Genomic DNA, 18,396 nt, shown 5'->3' with positions numbered 1-18,396 from the left:
GAAATCTCCAGTCAGGCCAAGACCAAGATCGAAATCTCCAGTCAGGCCAAGACCAAGGTCTCCATCAAGACATCGGTCTAGATCTAGGGACAGTCACAACAGGAATCGTGACAGGTCCCATAGAAGGCGACGCACAAGGTCTTCCACAAGGTCGTCATCAACTAGGTCTTCTTACCGGGATTATTCTCCGACCTATTCCTCTATGCCACCTTCACGAGTCTCTCCGATGGATGACCTCGCTACTTTCTCAGATGTATTAGTCAGAGGAGCAACAAAGCTTAATATCACGCTGACCACTCCAGTGGTTCCCACTTCCGTGATCTTTGACACCCTCCGACATCGTACAGCGCCCAGGCCTCTACTTCCTCTGGTCCCTGGCCTCCTAGAACCAGCTATGGCTACATTCCTCACGCCAGCAGTGGTGGGATCTGTTCCATCCCGAATAGCCAAAAAGTATAAGGCCCCGGCAGAGGATCCCTTGTTCCTTCGATCGGATCCCCCTGCGGATTCTATCATTGTGGCAGCTGCTATGAAGTCCCATGCAGGCTCTACGTCTTCCTCAGTACCACCTGAAAAAGATAGCAAGCTTATGGACTCTTTTGGAAGGAAGATATGCAACACCTCTTCTTCCTTTATGAAGGTGGCGAGTGCCTCTGCCTTACTTGGAAGGTACGACAGATCTCTTTGGGACTCCATGACTCGTTTTACAGACAAGCTCCCCAAGGAAGATCGCCAAGATTTCCTAGAGTCTTTGCAGGAGGGAGGCCTGGTAGCCAATCAGGTTATTAGTCCCGCAGTTGATGCCTCAGATCTTGCAGCTCATGGCTACTCAAGTGGCATTTGTTCCCGTCGATCAGCCTGGCTCCGCCTAACAGGGCTCAAACCAGATGCCCAGAAGAAGATTCAGAATTTGCCCTTCAATGGGAAACCCTGTTTGGTCCACACGCGGACGACGAAATGTCCAAAATGAAAGCTGAAATGGACACCGTCAAAGCTGTAGGATTAGAGAAGCGCAAGGAGTTTAAGAAACGCTTTCGCCAAGGTGACCGCAAGGCCTTCCAACAGAGGGTTCAAACCCCTCAGTGGCAGACCCAGTCGCAACAGAAGACGCAGTTCCATCAGCGTCGTCCTGGCAGAGGAAGAGGTGGCAATACCAGACAGCAGGTCCACTCAAAGCAACCTCCTAAGCCCTGAGCCATTGCTTCCTCCAAGTCCGTTCACCACTCCGGTGGGAGGGAGTGTTTCTCATCATCTGACAGAGTGGCAATCCATTACAAAAGACAGATGGGTGCTGAGTATTGTGCAGCATGGTTACTTGCTGAGGTTCAAATCCCCTCCTCCTCCTCAGCTGTTTCCCCAGTTGCAACATCTTCCACGTTACAAGACTCAATTGCTATGAGACGAAGTCTCCGTCCTCCTAGAGAAAATGGCCATAGAAGAAGTTCCCTTGATTCACAGAAATCAAGGAGTGTACTCTTGATACTTCCTGGTTCAAAAACGAGGATCTGTCAAAGAATACAGACCCATCCTAGACCTGCGAAGGTTAAACAAGTTCATACGAAAAGAAAAGTTCCGTATGCTGGCCCTGCACCAGATCTTCCCACACCTACATCAGGGGGACTGGATGTGTGCCATCGACTTGCAGAACGCCTACTTCCACATACCAGTGTCCATCAAACATCGGAAGTTTCTAAGATTTCAGATCGGACGTCGTCACTACCAATATCGAGTTCTGCCGTTTGGCCTGAAATCTGCACCTCGGACATTCTCAAAATGCATGGCGGTGGTGGCTGCTTTTCTCCGCAAAAGAAAGATCTTCGTCTATCCATATCTAGACGATTGGTTGTTGAAGAGCTCCACGCCGTCTCTGCTTCAGAACCATCTCTCGTTCTGCCTCAAACTGATGAAGTCGTTGGGTCTTCACGTCAATCTGAAGAAATCAGTTCTCAACCCCTCCCAGCGGATCCACTACCTGGGTGCTTCTCTGGACTCACGTCAGGCAAGCGTGTGTCCTTCGGAAGAGAGGTTGTCATCTATGCTTCTGAAGGCTCGCCTTCTTCTGGACAATCAGGCCCCATCAGCCAGACAAGTGTCCTCTCTGCTGGGATCGATGGCATCATGCATTTACATTGTACCCAATGCTCGCCTTCACATGAGACCTCTGCAGCAAGCCCTCGAGGATCAGTGGTCTCAAAGATCGGATCAGTGGGAAGACCGAGTCATGCTTCCTCAAGGAGCCAGGGACTCGATCAGATGGTGGTTGAAACGATCCAACCTTCTACGAGGAGTTCCTTTTCATCGCCCTCCTCCATCTCAGTCAATCATCTCAGTCAATCGTCACGGATGCCTCCCTCCAAGGCTGGGGTGCTCACATGGACCAACTCCAAGTTCAAGGCCTTTGGTCCGAGGTAGAGCAAGGCTACCATATAAACTTCCTGGAGCTGCGAGCAGTCCATCTTGCTCTCAAGTCTCTTTATCCTGCCCTGCGCACCAAACACCTCCAGATTCAGACGGACAACACAACAACGATGTTCTATCTGAACAAGCAAGGAGGCACAAGGTCAAGAGTCTTGTCTCTGGAAGCACAAGCCATCTGGCACTGGCTCCTGGCAAGAGGCCTGTCCGTCGTGGCAGTTCATCTACCAGGCATTCAAAACGTCCAAGCAGACTGCCTCAGCAGAATCTTCGTCGAAGCGCACGATTGGGTGCTCAACGAGGAAGTGGCTCAAGAAGTTTTTCGGTGTTGGGGCGTACCAGACGTAGACCTGTTCGCAGACGCGGACAACGCAAAATGCCCCGTCTTCGCGTCCAGGTTCCCCCAACAGGGATCACTGGGGAATGGCCTTTTGATCAGCTGGTCTCAAACGTTACTCTATGCCTTTCCCCCCCCCTGCCTCTGATCCCGGCAGTGATCCAGAAGTTCTACAGGACCAACACCAGAATGATCCTGATAGCACCAGAGTGGCCACGCCAGTGGTGGTACCCCGATCTCCTTCAGATGTCGGAAGTTCCTCACCGGCGCCTACCATGCCGTCCAGACTTGCTGACCAAAGACCAGGGGAGGGTGTTGCATCCCAACCTTCCTCCCCTTCGCTTGACGGCATGGCTCCTGAGGTCATCCAGTATGGACATCTAGACCTTCCAGCAGACTGCATGACTATTCTTAAAGAATCAAAGCGACCCTCCACTAGGAAATCTTACGCTTTCAAGTGGAAGAGGTTTTTCTTATGGTGTCGTGAACATTCTCTTGACCCGATACATGGCCAAGAGCAGGTGATTCTTCCATACCTTTTACATCTAGCAAGATCAGGCTTGAAATACTCCTCCATCAGGGTTCATTTAGCTGCCATCACAGCATATAGGAAGTCTCCCAATCAGACATCTTTCTTCCTTATGCCTGTAGTTAAGTATTTTCTAGAAGGCCTGAAAAAAGTCTTCCCACCGGTGAGGTCTCCCTCTCCTCCCTGGGAATTGAATGTTGTGCTGACTAAGCTGATGAGTGCTCCTTTCGAGCCCATCCATAAAGCCTCTTTGCAGCACTTGACCTGGAAAGCTGCTTTTTTAGTAGCGATTACCTCTGCCCGTAGGGTCAGCGAAATCCAGGCCTTGTGTTGCAAGGAACCTTACACAGTTTTTCATGCCAATAGGGTGGTTTTAAGAACACACCCAAGTTTCCTGCCAAAGGTGGTTTCAGACTTTCATATCAACCAGTCTATTACCTTACCTACCTTTTTTCCTAATCCTTCCACTCCCCCGGAGAGGTCATTACACTCCCTTGATCTCCGGAGGGTCCTGAAGTTTTACTTGTCAAAAACCCTGCATCTGAGAAAGTCTGACGGGCTTTTTGTTAACTAAGGCAGTACTAATACTGGTCTGTCAGCTTCCAAACGGTCAATTTCTCGCTGGATTGTCTCCTGTATAGCTTTTGCTTATCAATTAGCTAACAAAACCTTGCAGGGTAGACCACATGCACATTCTACCAGAGGGAAAGCTTCCACTACAGCTCTCCTTCGTAATGTTCCTATCTCTGAAATTTGTAAAGCGGCAACTTGGCGGTCTGTCCATACCTTTACCCGCCATTATTGCCTGGACTCAGATACTCAGGCCGATGCCAGAGTAGGGCAGGCCTCTTTAAGGAACTTGTTTGCTTAAGATGTATTGTCAATATATGTCTTAACTTTTCTGTGAAGTTTTTACACCTCTTGCTCGTCCGCGAGACTTTGGGTATGAGCTTGCTAATCTATTCATAGATTATGACTATTGATGAGTATCCCCTGGATGAGAAGGATTAGTTACTTACCTGTAATCCTAGTTCTCATCCAGGGGTATACTCATCAAAGTCATAAGCTCCCGCCCACCTCCCCGGACGAGCAAAGTTACTAAGTTATGAGATGTTTTATTATGGATCTCCTCAGGTGTTATTCACCTCCAAAAAGAACTGACCCAACTGTCACCTGTGGTGCACCATGGGAGCAGGGGGTTGCCTTCAGGTCTTAAAGGCACGGTACCCCTACTCTAATGCCTTAAAGGCAAGGTGTCAGTTTTCTCTGTTTGCTTTATACTCTACTGCAGCCTACTGGCAAATGCCTGCAATTACAGGTTTTTCTATGGCAATAAAGCATTGTTGTATACAAATGTTTTCTGCTCTTTCTTCCTTAGGGTTTGGAAGGGTACTACTGTATGTATACTAATTTATGTAATTTTGCGGCATTTTTTGCCAGTAAGAAAATGTTTTTTAGGCTGCAATTATATGTTTCACATATTTATACATATATATTTATATGTATTTTCTATATGCTCCGGGATCCCGCACATGGGCGGGGATTATTCATAGATTATGACTTTGATGAGTATACCCCTGGATGAGAACTAGGATTACAGGTAAGTAACTAATCCTTTTGTAGTAAGTCCAGCATTACAGATAGCCAACCTCTGGTAGTGCAAAACCGGCTCATATATAATAATGGAGGTATAGACTTCAAATAAAATCTCATGGGAAATAATGTTAAATTACATTATTTATAATAGTTAGAAATATAAATAAATGTTGAACATATAGAATAGTACATATTTTTTACTCAATTTTAACATATCTAACCCATTTTTTACTTAAAACATAAATTAGCATTCACCGTTATCAAAAATAATTACATGAATTCGAATTAATTGTGTACATCATTTTTAATCATTAATGCACAGGTGGAAATGTATTTTTTAATGTAATCTTTAGATAAATACATTTACATATTTCCATTGAAGTTTGACATCAAATTCTATAGTGCTGTAGCATTTTTTTCTATTTTATTTTACTTTCCAATCTTTATTTCGGCCATTTGGCCATAAAAGAAAACAGTACACATATACAATTACAATAAGTCAAAACATTAAAACATTGGAAGTACATATGTTAAAAATACTATAAAAACTGTGTATCTAAAATTTTAAGGGGGACCCAACACCTTTAAAATACGGTTGAGCGTATGCCAAACATTAGTAAGAAATTTTGATAATGCGAGGACAGTTGGACCGGAGAGATCAGATTTTAAAATACTGTACATTGGAGCATATTCCCTGCCACCCATATTCCTAATCAATGGGAGAAGCCAGTATTTCCGCGCTGCCCTGTAGGCTGGGCAGAAAAAGGCCACATGTAAATCAGTTTCCTCCAGAGCATCACAGGCCAAGCACTGCGTCGTAGTGGGGGGCGATGACCAAGTACTTGTAAAGGACCGAAAGGGCAGTGAGCCGTATCTCCATTGGAGAAACAGCTTCCTAGCAAGTACCGGAAAGATAGGATCCAATGCCCTCTCAAACCTATAAAGGTCCTTGCTTTGCAAAAACACAGAGGATAGGGACCCTTCTGCCTGGGTAACTCGGGCCCTAGCTAATTTGTGTTCGTGGTATACGTTAGTCAGGGACCTTTTAGAGATGTTCAGTGCGGCTTTCGCAGGGTCAGTCCATAGGTCAGGGAGCCCTAGTTCCATGCAGGTGGATTGGATGTTTTTGACCCAAGGGATACGGAGCGCTCTTGGGTGGTTCAATAATTCTACCAGTTCCGCCCTGTACGCTGCTAGATCATTACTGCTCCATAACCTACGCCAGAAGGCTATGGGTCTCAGGCTTATTTCATCAGATAATGGTCGTAGACCGAGGTCGAGCCTCAGGGGGAGGAGCGGGGTACTGGGGGGAAGCGTGGTTATCTGTCTTATAAACTTGTTTTCTGTTAGTGACAGGCTACGGCATGGTGTGTGTCCCCACAGTTCCGCCCCGTACATGATCGCTCCCCTGGCATGAGCCTTGTATATCTGGATTAGGGCCCCCAACGGGCGATATGAAGAGCCGGTCATCATCCGGGCGATACCCCCAGTGGTTTGTATAAGTTTGAGGTTCGCCCTACTCTGGTGGGATCCCCAAGTCATGGTTTCATTAAGAGTCACACCTAGATATTCAAAGGTGGCAACCCTCTCGAGCCGTACTGCTCCCAATTGCGGATTCGGCCGCAATTTTTGGCTTGGATTTAAAACCATGAATTTAGTTTTGGCCGCATTGATTTCTAGCCCCCTGTCCGTACAGAAGGCTACAAATGAATCAAGGATCCTCTGTATCCCCATGGGGGTTTTAGATAGCAGCAGGGTGTCGTCCGCAAACATGATTGCGGGCACCCTGCTGCCATTAAGTTTGGGGGCGTCAGTGTAGTCGGTGGCATTTAGGTGGGCGATTACCCCGTTGACGAAGAGGCAAAACAGGGTCGGTGCCAACACACAACCCTGCCTTACCCCTCGGTCAACGGGGAATCTATCGGTCAATTCCCCCGACCTCCCACACCTCACTCGGGCATAAATTATTATGGTGGAGCCTCTGTAAGATTACTAGGATGTCCGGGGGGACGCCCATCTCTGCCAAGACGCTCCAGAGTTTTCCCCTGGGCACCAGATCGAATGCGGCCCGTAAGTCCACAAAAATTGTGTACAGACTGCCGCCCTCGAATATTGCTGCCCTCCAATAAATAAGATTCAACCTAAAAACCTGGTCCACTGGATACCCCCTTCCTAAATCCCGCCTGATAGGGACTAAGGGCACCCACCTCTTCCATCCAATCCTGGAGGCGATTCAGCAAAACCCTGCCAAACAGCTTCTGTGCCACGTCGATTAAGCTGATGGGTCTGTAGTTGGCCGGGAGGAGAGGCGAGCCCTTTTTAAAGATAGGGACCACCTCTGCCCCCAGCCAAGTACCAGGAATTTCCATGCCGCTTAGAACTCCATTGAAAAGGGCAGTAAGGTAGGGGGCCCATACAATGGGCTCCTGTTTGAACATATCCCCAGGTAAGCCATCCAGTCCTGGCGCCTTTCCAGAAGCAAGACCTGAGATGGCAGCGGTGACCTCACCCAGCGTTATCAGCTCTCCTTCATAGCCTGGCCAACCAACCTCGGTGACAATAGGAGATTCTCCCGGCTCAGAGCTGTAAAGAGACTGGAAGTGAGCCTGCCACACCCCTGGGGCAATATTGGGCTCTATTGCCGATTGAAGGTGCCCCGACCCCCCATTCACTATCCTCCAGAAGAGACGTTGGTTTTGGATCGCTAGGGCCTTGCTAAGTTCTTCCCACTGATTTTCCTCCCACTCGGCCTTAGCGTGGGCAACTAGTTTCTTGTAAGCCTGTCTGCTTTATCTTAGGCTATCCCCCCCTAGTCCCTCCTTAATAAGTCTGAGGAGTTCTGCTTTTGCCCTTCTGCATGCCGGATTATACCATGTTGTTTTGCCTTGCCGCCCCTGTCTAGGTTTTCGTGAGCTGCTAGAGAGATGAGGGGCCGCAGCTTTTATAAGGTCCTCATGAGCCTTGTACAATTTAGCCCGGGAATCATTATTGCTTGCCTCGTTGTCCAAACTCCCCACAGTTTCCAAGATGGGAGTTATCCCCACATAGAGCATGGGGAGTTTGTTCTTTCTTGTAACCAAGTGCTCCCACCTGATTCTTCTCCTACTATTTTCCAGGAGAAGCGCAGGTTTGTTCCCTTCTACATTGGTCACAGGGACTTGAGGGCCAGGATTGACAAGGTCGAGCGCATTATGGTCGCTATCTGACCGTTCCATAACCCTAAAATCCTGAATAGTCGGCCACTTCACTATTTGGGACAGGACATAATCCAGGCGAGACTTTTATTTTACATTTAAAGTAAATCTAGAAAATGAATTTGCAATAATACTGAACAAAAAAATATTTTTGTAGAGTTAAATAAATGTTTTACATTTTCCCTATCCTTTCTCAAATGGAGACTCTACAGTCAGCTTTCTACAGCATCTCGCCAAACCCACCCCCTCACGAACCCAGTAACAGTGCCCGCTTGTTCCAATATCCTGGTCTCCAATGCCTAATTGCTTCTCTATTATTCCAGTGTCTGTATCCCCACTGTTCCAGTGTCACACATCACCACGTCTGTCTCCACGTCTACATAACCTTCTTTCTCTCCAGGGCCTAAGTCTTCCTTGTGAGTTACCCACAAACTTCCTGCTTTAGCTGTCAAGGTGTCAGCATCTCCTATACCTCAGCATTCTTTTATCTTCCATCTCACAGTCAGTGTCTTCCTTGTCCCAGTGTCCTCATTCCTTATCCAAATGTCCATGCTTCTCTTACCCTACGATCAGTGTCTCATGTGACTTTGTACCCTATTCCACCTGGCCTATGTTCTTGTCATCCCTATCCCAGAGGTACTTCCATCCCCAAAATGAAGGCCTGGGGTGTCCTCAGCCTAAGTAGGGCGGGGGATCTCCCATACCAGAGTACCAGCCTCTCTGATGCCCCAGTAGCAGCCTTAGCATTACTCGAGCTACAGAGGCATCTTATCCTCTGTCCCAGTATCTTCCGTGTCACAAAGTTTAGTGGCAGTATGGTCCCCTAGGTTAGGGGTCTAGTCGTCCCAAGTCCCAGTAGTTGACACTCCACTGCTGAAGTGGCAAGACCTTCCCTATGTCAGAGCCTCCTCTATGCCGGCCTCTGGGTCCTTAAATGCCCGTCTCCAGTGCCTCGGTCCTCCTATGCCCCTCAACGACTATGCCCTTCTTAACCTGCCACCTGTCACTCTGCCCAACATTAACCAGCGCATAGCCTCTACTGTCATGATTGTCCCGCCATGGTGTTCATTGTGAAAGAGGGCATTATATTTCTACAGCGCAACCACATGACTAGTCACTCTTTTCCTCTGGTTCTCTATCCTGGGACCGTGTACATACAGGAATGGATGGGTCCACTCAACAATGCCTGGTTCTTATACACACTAACACTCAAGTTGGTATTGAAAAACTCATGATGAATCAGTTTTGCTGTTGGAAAAAACCTTTTTCCAGAAGAATGAGGGGGCGCTCATTAATTTCTCCATAATCCGCTTTGTGCTCAAATATGCAATGGGCGCTATGCCATTACACTTGGTTTTTGATGGAGTGTTAATTACTATGGACTACCACCGTATAAGAAACTGGATTGTTACGGACAACAGGACAACTTAATTATGATGGATCATATTAACTAAATTAGGCCTTGAGAAAGCGATGTAGATTCGTGAATAAAGTGGCTTGGAGTATTTAATGAATGCCCCCATTATATTTGGAACTATGTTATTTTACTGACATCATGTATGGCAAAGTGGAAATCTTAAGAGGGTTGCATTATACCATTTCAGAGTATGCATTTACCTGCGTTGACTTATTTTGCTGTCGGAAACCCTCTTGTGGCGGGAAATAGAGGTGTGCATATGCCCTATCTGTGTACTGCAGAACCTTTTTTTTTTTTTTTTAAATGTCTACCTTGGAGTTAAGAATGATGGAAGCCACCTATTATTGGGAAGAGGAAACAAAGCGGTAGAGTCGAACTCCTCCTACCGGTCTTAAATGCTTTGTAGCATTTTGTTTCTTTTAATTAAACATTATGTGATGCAGCCTTGTAGTGGAGAAATAGCCATATCTTTTTAATACAATGGATTGTTGTGAAATGTCTTGATGGAGAAAATAAAACATGTACATCTATGCATAGGAGGTGAAACCTAAGGATTCCTTTCCTATCTTCGGAGTTCCTACTGTCTCTAAACCGAGTAACTGCATAGGGGAGCTGTGGTCTAGAGGAAAGTCAAAGTATTAACCCAAACGTCTTCACCAAAATTCGTGGCTCTAGAAGAATTACACAAGTCGCCATCACTTCACTTCTGAGTAGTCAAAAATCTTTATGCGACCAAAAACTGGTCATAAAAGCACAGAAAATAAATGCAGACACAATTAATAGCAGATAAGATGATCACATCAACTAATTATTGGTACAGAAAATGTTAAAAAGCTTAAAAACAACAAAATCATTCACATTCGGTAGAATTTCCTACAATTCCTCACTTCTCAGGTGAGAGCATACATAACAGTATAAACCTGTGTGTAACACCTCAAAAACAAAATGATAAATAGCCTGTAATTTCCAGTGATGCAAGAACGTTCGAACTGGGCATCTTAACTGAAGCCCTGCAGTTATACCAGTCATAGCGAGTTCAAAAGGGTCTTACCTGTGTCTTGTAGAATCGGAATACAGTGCTATTTAGTGCACACCCAACGAAGCCCTCTGCGGCATCCGGGTTATGAAGGAATCGGACTTCCAGAGGGATCGCGCCATCCGCGCCCAGGTCAATTGTCTGGATAAGAGTGTGTTCTGTCCAATCCCAAACATTAATACTGTGACCGTAGTGCCCTGCAACGACAACCTACAATTAGACACAATGCAGTAGGTCTATCCATTATTTTGTTTGTGTTGGATTGTTTTAGCATCTGACAAAACAAGCACAGGACTCTTAAATGACACTTTGTGATGGCAAGTACTGTTAGATGTAGTTGTCAAACAGTTATTAAACATTCAAAGGTTCTGAAAGCTTCATTGTTATTGTGCCAACCCAGAAAGGTTAGTGCCTGGCATCTAAGCAAGTGCACAACAGTTCAGAACCTCCCTCTCCCTCATGGACTACCAAAAGGAACCTCAAGACATGGCTCTTCCAGATGAAACAGGACTGATCTAACAGCATTATAGGCCCCCGGGCAAAGCGGTGCACTGGGCCCCGCCTCCACAACCACTCACAGGAATAAAAATGTTTAACGGAAAATTAGAATTCTGGTCTGCATGGGGCACCTGTGCTGGTGGGGCCCGCGGGCAACTGGCCAGCATGCGCATGTGTAAGACGGCACCGCCCCCTCAGGCCTGCCCCACTCAGCGCCTGGATACCCTCACAGGTGATTAGCTGCGCTCTACAAATTCATAGAACAGAACAGTGGAACAGACTGTGTCTGACAGTCACACCCGCAGGAAGCGGAAACCGCACCTCCTCAGGTCTACGCGCTCATAGAGTGGCAGAAGTTAATTCTAGTGAACAGCTCTTAGAATTCTGCTGATCAGATTTTCTTCAGAATACAATTGCCCTTTCTAGAAATAATGTAGTGGCCAGGAAAAGGCCCACCCAACCCCAGGGCCTCTGAACTAATTTTTGCGAATTCTATTATGGAGCAGGGAGGTACGGGGCTGTTATATCGCTTGATGAAGACTACAGTAGAACGGGATAAAGGTACCGGCTTCACCCTTTTTGCACAAATGTAAAGGCCCCTTCACCCACATTCACAGACCTAGACATGTTTGCAAGTCTAACTTAGTATCTCATGTGTGAATCACTGCCTCTGCGTGCCTGGGACTAGTGCCCAGAAGCAGTCTTCGTAACCTGCAGTGTGGTATGAAACCCATTTAACGTTACAAAGCTGGGATCACCCCTACCTGGTTAATGGATTAATACTCATATCTCCCCACATCTACAGTGCGCTCTCTCTCAATATACGTGCATTACTTTCCACTATAGTTTACCATTATAGTGACACATAGGAAAATGTTCCTGTAGTGGGACTGGAAGCGTGCAAGGTTCTACACAAGTGTGAGATTCAACAGCTGGTGCACACTCGTGAATGCACACAGTCTCTTCCTCCTGTGTGAACGGCCCTCTTATTCTAGGCACACACAAGCACACTCGGGATCTGAGCCTGGGATATGGTAGATATTGTGGCAGTCCATATTCCTGAATAGATCTTTTTTCATTCTGGTTTTAAAGCCATGTTTTCACCTGTGCATAGACACTGAGCTGCTGGCACAAGTAACAAGATACAGACACAGGGATCCAAGAGCCTGCAAAGGGCTAGAGCTAACAGATGGGAACAAAAAGACCTGGAAACCTGAGAAGGAAACACAGATGGGTTACAGGACAGAACCTCAATGCAAGGTTATTAGCCACAAGGCTTTTTCAAGGAGGAAAAAAGAGGCATGCAATCTTTAAAAGGTTTAAGGTAGATAGCCAGCAGCCTACCCCGATCTCTGAAGTCCTACCCATGCTCGTGGATGTAACTTCCAGGCAATACTTATGCACACTTGATTAAAGGATGCGACTGCTTTAAGAAGCTGTGCACGCCTAATGTCCTTATCGCTGATGGTTCAAGCATCATCTCGGTGTTAGGGATGCATACAAATCAGCTGGCATGGTAATGACATTTGGCATAATTTTTTGACTATTTGCACACCATATAAAAGCAGTAAATATAAACACACATTTACATGTGGAAAGGACATTTAGGGGTTATTTTTATTACTTGCAAGTTGCATACATTTCTTTTTCATTTTTAGTGGACTTAAAATTCCCTCAGCAAGAAAGTATGAAAGAACAAATTTCGAGCTACTCTCTTAAACATTCAAACGTGTACAATTAACTCTCAAAGATACCATTAAGCGCTGCCTGTAAAATACACAGGTGAGGATTTTGCGCACCACGAGTGTGGGATGGGTATGGTTCACAGCCATATACAAGATGGGTGGCAGCCTTGGAGGGTGATAATCATCATGATTAACCACTTCTTTCAGAAACAGACACCTTGGCAATGAAGGAGAGGTTTCCTAGGATGAAACCACAGTTTTGCCACACTTTATCTGCTGTCGCTAAAGTACCGCCCGAGTCTGCCAGGTTATAGGGCCATTGCTGGCAGGATGGACCACTCACTGCTGAAACATGCAGAGATCTGCAAGCCAACTCAGCTACCATCCTTCCAAGGTATGTAAACTGAGTTCCATAAAATTGGGTAATAACTGAACTTGGTCTGGGTAGTGCACAGTGACATCAAAAGTGCAGTTTGAAATGGTAGAGGTGCATAAAGACAAGTTATTAGAGTAGATACTTCACTCTTCTGCAACCGGAAGTAAACACTTTCAGTGCCGCTCACTCTTCTGGAGAACCCTCCTGCGATGCAGTCACCCCCGGGCGTATGAACATGTGCCTCTTACCAGCAGTCACATCGGCTGGGTTAAAGCCACCGGCCAGGACTTTGGGCACGCCCCATTCTGTGCTGATCATGACGTTGTGGCGGGGCTGGTACCAGAAATCATAGCCGAAGGCTGCAGCTTTTCCATCCTTCTCCCAGTTTCCCTTCACCTCAAAGGTTTCTCCATCAAGTAAGATAAATCCACCTACAGTAAAATAAAACAACAGGGATCAGATGGCATGAGGAATGTGCACAAGGCATTCACAACGGCAAAACTATAGAGCAGAATCTATAGGATGCGGGGAGGATGGTTTTCACAAGTTAGTATTTCACCTTGACACTTTAAAGCATCAAAGAGCTGGGTGGTATCACAGGCAGTCCTTGACAATCTTTCCAGTGTCAGCCCTGATAGAACCCTCTTACCTGCAGCTAGTACCAGTTTAGGCAGATCCTTTTCTTGTCCATATAACATGATCTTAGCGTAAACCCAATCTACCACCATTGCATCTCAGTTGAGATTGCACCAATCCATTAACTGGTTAGGCCAAAACCAATCCACTTCCATCTGATAACTTTTTAGCCCAAATCTTCCAACTTCATTCAATACCAGTTTATCCTGCATCCATTCCACTTCTATCCAATGGCAGTCTGGACAATCCCAAAGTTATTGTCGTTCCATATGAGAATCGACTGAGCCCAACTTGTATACATTCCATATGGGTATACAATCAGCCCAGCTCATATCCTTTCAATATCAGTACATTTTGAACCAATTTCATGTCCATTCAGTTCTAGTAAAGACTGAGCCCAACTCATATTTATTCAATTAAAGTATAGCACATATCCGTTCAATACCAATGCAGACTGAGGCCTTCTCATATCCATTGACTGTTAGTATATAAAAAGCCTTCCACATCCTATCATTACGAGTACACACTGAGCTTAGCTCATATCCGTTCAATACCAGCGCAGACAGAGGCGATCTCATGTCCATTCAATGTCAAAGCCCAGCTCATATCCGTTCAATACCAGCACAGGCTGAGGCAGTATCATATCCCTTCAATAGGAGTATACACTGAGCCCAGCTCATATCAGTTCAATAGGAGTATGCATTGAGCCCTGCTCATATCAGTTCATTAGGAGTATACACTTAGCCCAGCTCATATCAGTTCAACAGGAGTATACACGGAGCCCAGCTCATATCCGTTCAGTACGAGTATACACGGAGCCCAGCTCAGATCAGTTCAATAGAAGTATACACAGAGCCCAGCTCATATTAGTTGAATAGGAGTATACACTGAGCCCAGCTCATATCCGTTCAATAGGAGTATACACTGAACCCAGCTCATATCAGTTCAATAGAAGTATACACTGAGCCCAGCTCATATCCGTTCAATAGGAGTATACACTGAACCCAGCTCATATCAGTTCAATTGGAGTATACACTGAGCCCAGCTCATATCTGTTCAATTGGAGTATACAGTGAGCCCAGCTCATATCCATTCAATTGGAGTATACACTGAGCCCAGCTCATATCCGTTCAATTGGAGTATACACTGAGCCCAGCTCATATCCGTTCAATTGGAGTATACACTGAGCCCAGCTCATATTCAGTCAATATCAGTACATACTGAGCCCATCTCATATCCATTGATTGTTAGCATATATCTGAAGAGACACGTTAGTGATAGATTCCTTACCTTAGAATATCCCCAGGTGTCAGACTGGATCCGGAATTTTTTTGCGTAGCAATACCCCTGCGCGCCGGCAGGCGTCATCCGCGGCTCCGCGTCCTTCGTCGGCGTCGTTAGCGCCGGAATGACGTTGGAGTACATAGACGCCGCCCATGCGCGCTGACGTCAGTTCTCCTTTTTTCCGCGCCAGCTAGCGCAGATCCGGAGAAGCTCTACCCCATAGTCTTTTTTGACTAAACTTTTTGATCTTTTTGATCATTTCTCTACTCGAGTCTTCGACTCCTACAGTGCTGGTAGGGATGCCCGGGTGTGAACCCTGTTCTTGGTGCGACCGACTGATGTCTGTTACCGACCCCCATCGCCGGTGCCTCAAGTGTTTAGGCCTCGACCACGATGACCGCACCTGCTCCGACTGCCGGGCCCTGACGTCTAAAGCTAGGCGGGAGCGGTCCCACAAGCGACTGGAACTCCGGCAGTTGGCCCCGCGCCGTTCCAGGTCCCGGCCCCACAGGAGGTCGAGGGACGGGTCGCGGGGTCGGAGCCCTCGCAGCTCCGGGAGTGGACATCGGTCGTCAGGATCCAAGTCCTCAGGTAAGAGGCATGAGAGGTCGGAGAGACGTCATCGTTCCTCCGACCCACCCCGACGCTCACGCGATGCGGCCGGGGGTTCGGGTGACACCACCCACGCGGCTCCGACGGAGTCGCGGACGTCACCGCCTGCCCCACACCTTCGGGTCCCTGGGCATGACGCGACGCCTGAGGAGGTCGAGCGGTACTTCATGGCCATGAAGTCCCTCCCTCCTCAGCCGGGTACCGTGGCGCCTCCGGGCCCAACAGCCCCGGCTGGAGGGCCTAGCGCGTCGGGTGCTCGGCTCCGACGCCGTCGGGTGCTTCAGCACCGGCACCGCCGGCGACTTCGGCGCCGCAGGCCCTCCCTGGATCCGCTTCCGGATAGTCGCCGGTCGACCTCACCGGCGCCGGGCCAGCGGGTGTGGCCCCTGGTGCCTGCTATGGGCACCGTCCATGATCCTACCCTCGGTCCGGTTCCGGCGCCGGCCTTTGGGGATTTCTATTTCCATCAACTGGCCCCATCCGCTGACCCCGATTTACAGGAGATGGGTGACGAGGGTGATTGGGAGGGGTCTGAGGACCCTTTGGCACGGGAGTGCCAGACTCAACAGGACTAGACATATGAGCTTGGGGAGGCCAATGGTATTGACACTTCGCCAGACACTGGATTGGTCTCCCCTCCAACCGTGGCTACGGAGGAGGGGGCTACTTATAGTGTAGTGTTGACGAGGGCAGCCAAGGCCCTAAACCTTGAGCTTCCTGTCACGGCCGTGAGGACTAACCTCCTCACTGAGGTCCTTAAACCGCAGGCAAGCTCCAGTGAGCCTCTACTGCAGTTTAATGAGGCCTTGTGTGACGTTCTTGTGGGCACCTGGTCCAAGCCCGCCACAGGTCCGCCTGTGGATAGGAACGTGGCCAGACGCTAGCGCCCCACCCCCCCGCGCGCGATCCATGCTTTTTGTCCACCCATCCCACCCCCAAGAGCCTGGTGGGCACCTGGTCCAAGCCCGCCACAGGTCCGCCTGTGGATAGGAACGTGGCCAGACGCTACCGCCCGGCCCCGGGCGACCCATGCTTTTTGTCCACCCATCCCACCCCCAAGAGCCTGGTCATCCAGGCCTCCACTTCCCAGACCGCATTCCCGACGGCCCCGCCCGATCGGGAATCCAAGAGGTACGAACAATTCGGGAAGAAGGTGTTCTCATCCCTGAGTTTGGGACTGCGGTCAGTCAATACCGCATGCCTCTTGGGCCGCTACACCCACACCCTGTGGGACACGGTCGCGGAAGTGCTGCCACAATGTCCGGAGGAGGCCCGGGCAAAACTCGCCCAAGCCCTTGCGGAGGGTCGAGATGCAGCACGGTATTCCATCTGGTGTGGGCTGGATACAACGGACTCACTGGGCAGGGCGATGGCAACGACGGTGGCGGTTCGACGCTACGCCTGGTTGAGGTCCGCCAACTTTTCGGCCGATGTCCAGGCTACCCTTCTGGATATGCTGTTCGATGGCCGTCGCCTCTTTGGCGACAAGACAGACCATGCGCTTGAGCGTTTTAAGGACTCCAGGGTTACGGCCATGTCCTTGGGCCTCTCGGCCCCACGCCAGCAAACAGGTGCCTTTCGCACCTTTCGTGGCCAAGTAAGGGGCGCCCCAACACGTGCCGCCAGCCACGCACCGCAAAACATTCAACAGCGCGGTAGCGGCCGTGGAAACTGCCGTAGCGGCGATCGGGGACCACAGCGAGGCCAGTCCACACCTTCCCCCGCAGCACCTGCCTCAAAACGCTCCTAGTCCGTGCTTTCAGGCCCATGTGACGCCAGTGGGGGGCAGGGTTCGCCATCACCTCTTCCACTGGCGCACGGTCACATCGGACAGGTGGGTGCTGCAAATCGTCCGAAGGGGCTACTCCCTCCCCTTCGAGGCGACTTCTCCAACCATGCCACCGCAATTCCACCGCGTGTCGGGGGATCACTTGCAACTTCTGCAAGAGGAAGTCACGGCCCTCTTGGCCAAGAGGGCCATCGAGCGCGTTCCTGGGCCGGAAGTAGGGTGTGGTTGTTACTCCCACTACTTTCTGGTACCCAAGAAGGGCAAAGGGGGCCTACGCCCTATCTTGGACCTACGGAACGTCAACGGCTTCCTCTGACAGGAGAAGTTCAAGATGCTGACTCTGGCTCAAGTCTTAGCTGCCCTGGACCCCGGAGACTGGATGGTAGCGTTGGACTTGCAGGACGCTTATTTTCACATCCCCGTCCTGCCGGCCCACCGGCGTTACCTTCGGTTCACGGTAGGCCACGAGCACTTTCAATTTACCGTGCTCCCCTTCGGCCTTACCAGCGCCCCACGGGTGTTCACGAAAGTGATGGCGGTGGTCGCAGCCCATCTGTGCAGGTTTGGGTTGTCAGTCTTCCCCTTCCTCGACGACTAGTTCTTGAAGGCAGGCTCGCCCCAGAGAGTCGTCAGCCACCTCCAGACTACGGCCGATCTCCTGCACCTGCTCGGGTTCTCTATCAACGTGCCAAAGTCACACCTGTGTCCCTCCCAGAAGCTACTCTTCATCGGAGCGGTTCTGGACTCGGCGCGGTTTCAGGTTGATCCTCCCGAACAGCGGGTTCGGGATATTCAGGCTATGATTCAGATCTTTCAGCCTTTATCCTGAGTCTCGGTCAGGTTGACGCTGCGGCTTCTGGGGCTTATGGCCTCCTGCTTCCTTCTGGTGCATCACGCCCGGTGGCGGATGCGGGCTCTGCAGTGGGACCTGAAGTTTCAGTGGGCCCAGCATCAGGGCAACTTGTCCAATCATGTCTTGATCTCGGAGGGCA

At 48.9% G+C, this 18,396-nt stretch overlaps 1 protein-coding gene across 2 annotated transcripts in view; it reads right to left on the bottom strand.

The window, feature by feature from the left end:
* Window positions 1–18,396, bottom strand: part of SELENBP1 (selenium binding protein 1) — a 143,082-nt gene that overhangs the window by 55,829 nt on the left and 68,857 nt on the right. For both annotated transcript variants that reach the window (XM_086947339.1, XM_086947340.1), the window contains exons 6-7: window positions 13,332–13,514; window positions 10,540–10,721 (exon numbers count right to left, since the gene is read on the bottom strand). In XM_086947339.1, the coding sequence (XP_086803465.1) occupies window positions 10,540–10,721; window positions 13,332–13,514 (365 nt within the window). The remainder of the gene's footprint in view (window positions 1–10,539; window positions 10,722–13,331; window positions 13,515–18,396) is intronic.

This window comes from Lissotriton vulgaris, chromosome 12, assembly GCF_964263255.1.
Source record: "Lissotriton vulgaris chromosome 12, aLisVul1.2, whole genome shotgun sequence".
Lineage (NCBI taxonomy): Eukaryota > Metazoa > Chordata > Amphibia > Caudata > Salamandridae > Lissotriton > Lissotriton vulgaris.
This window is presented reverse-complemented; position numbering and strand designations above follow the sequence as displayed.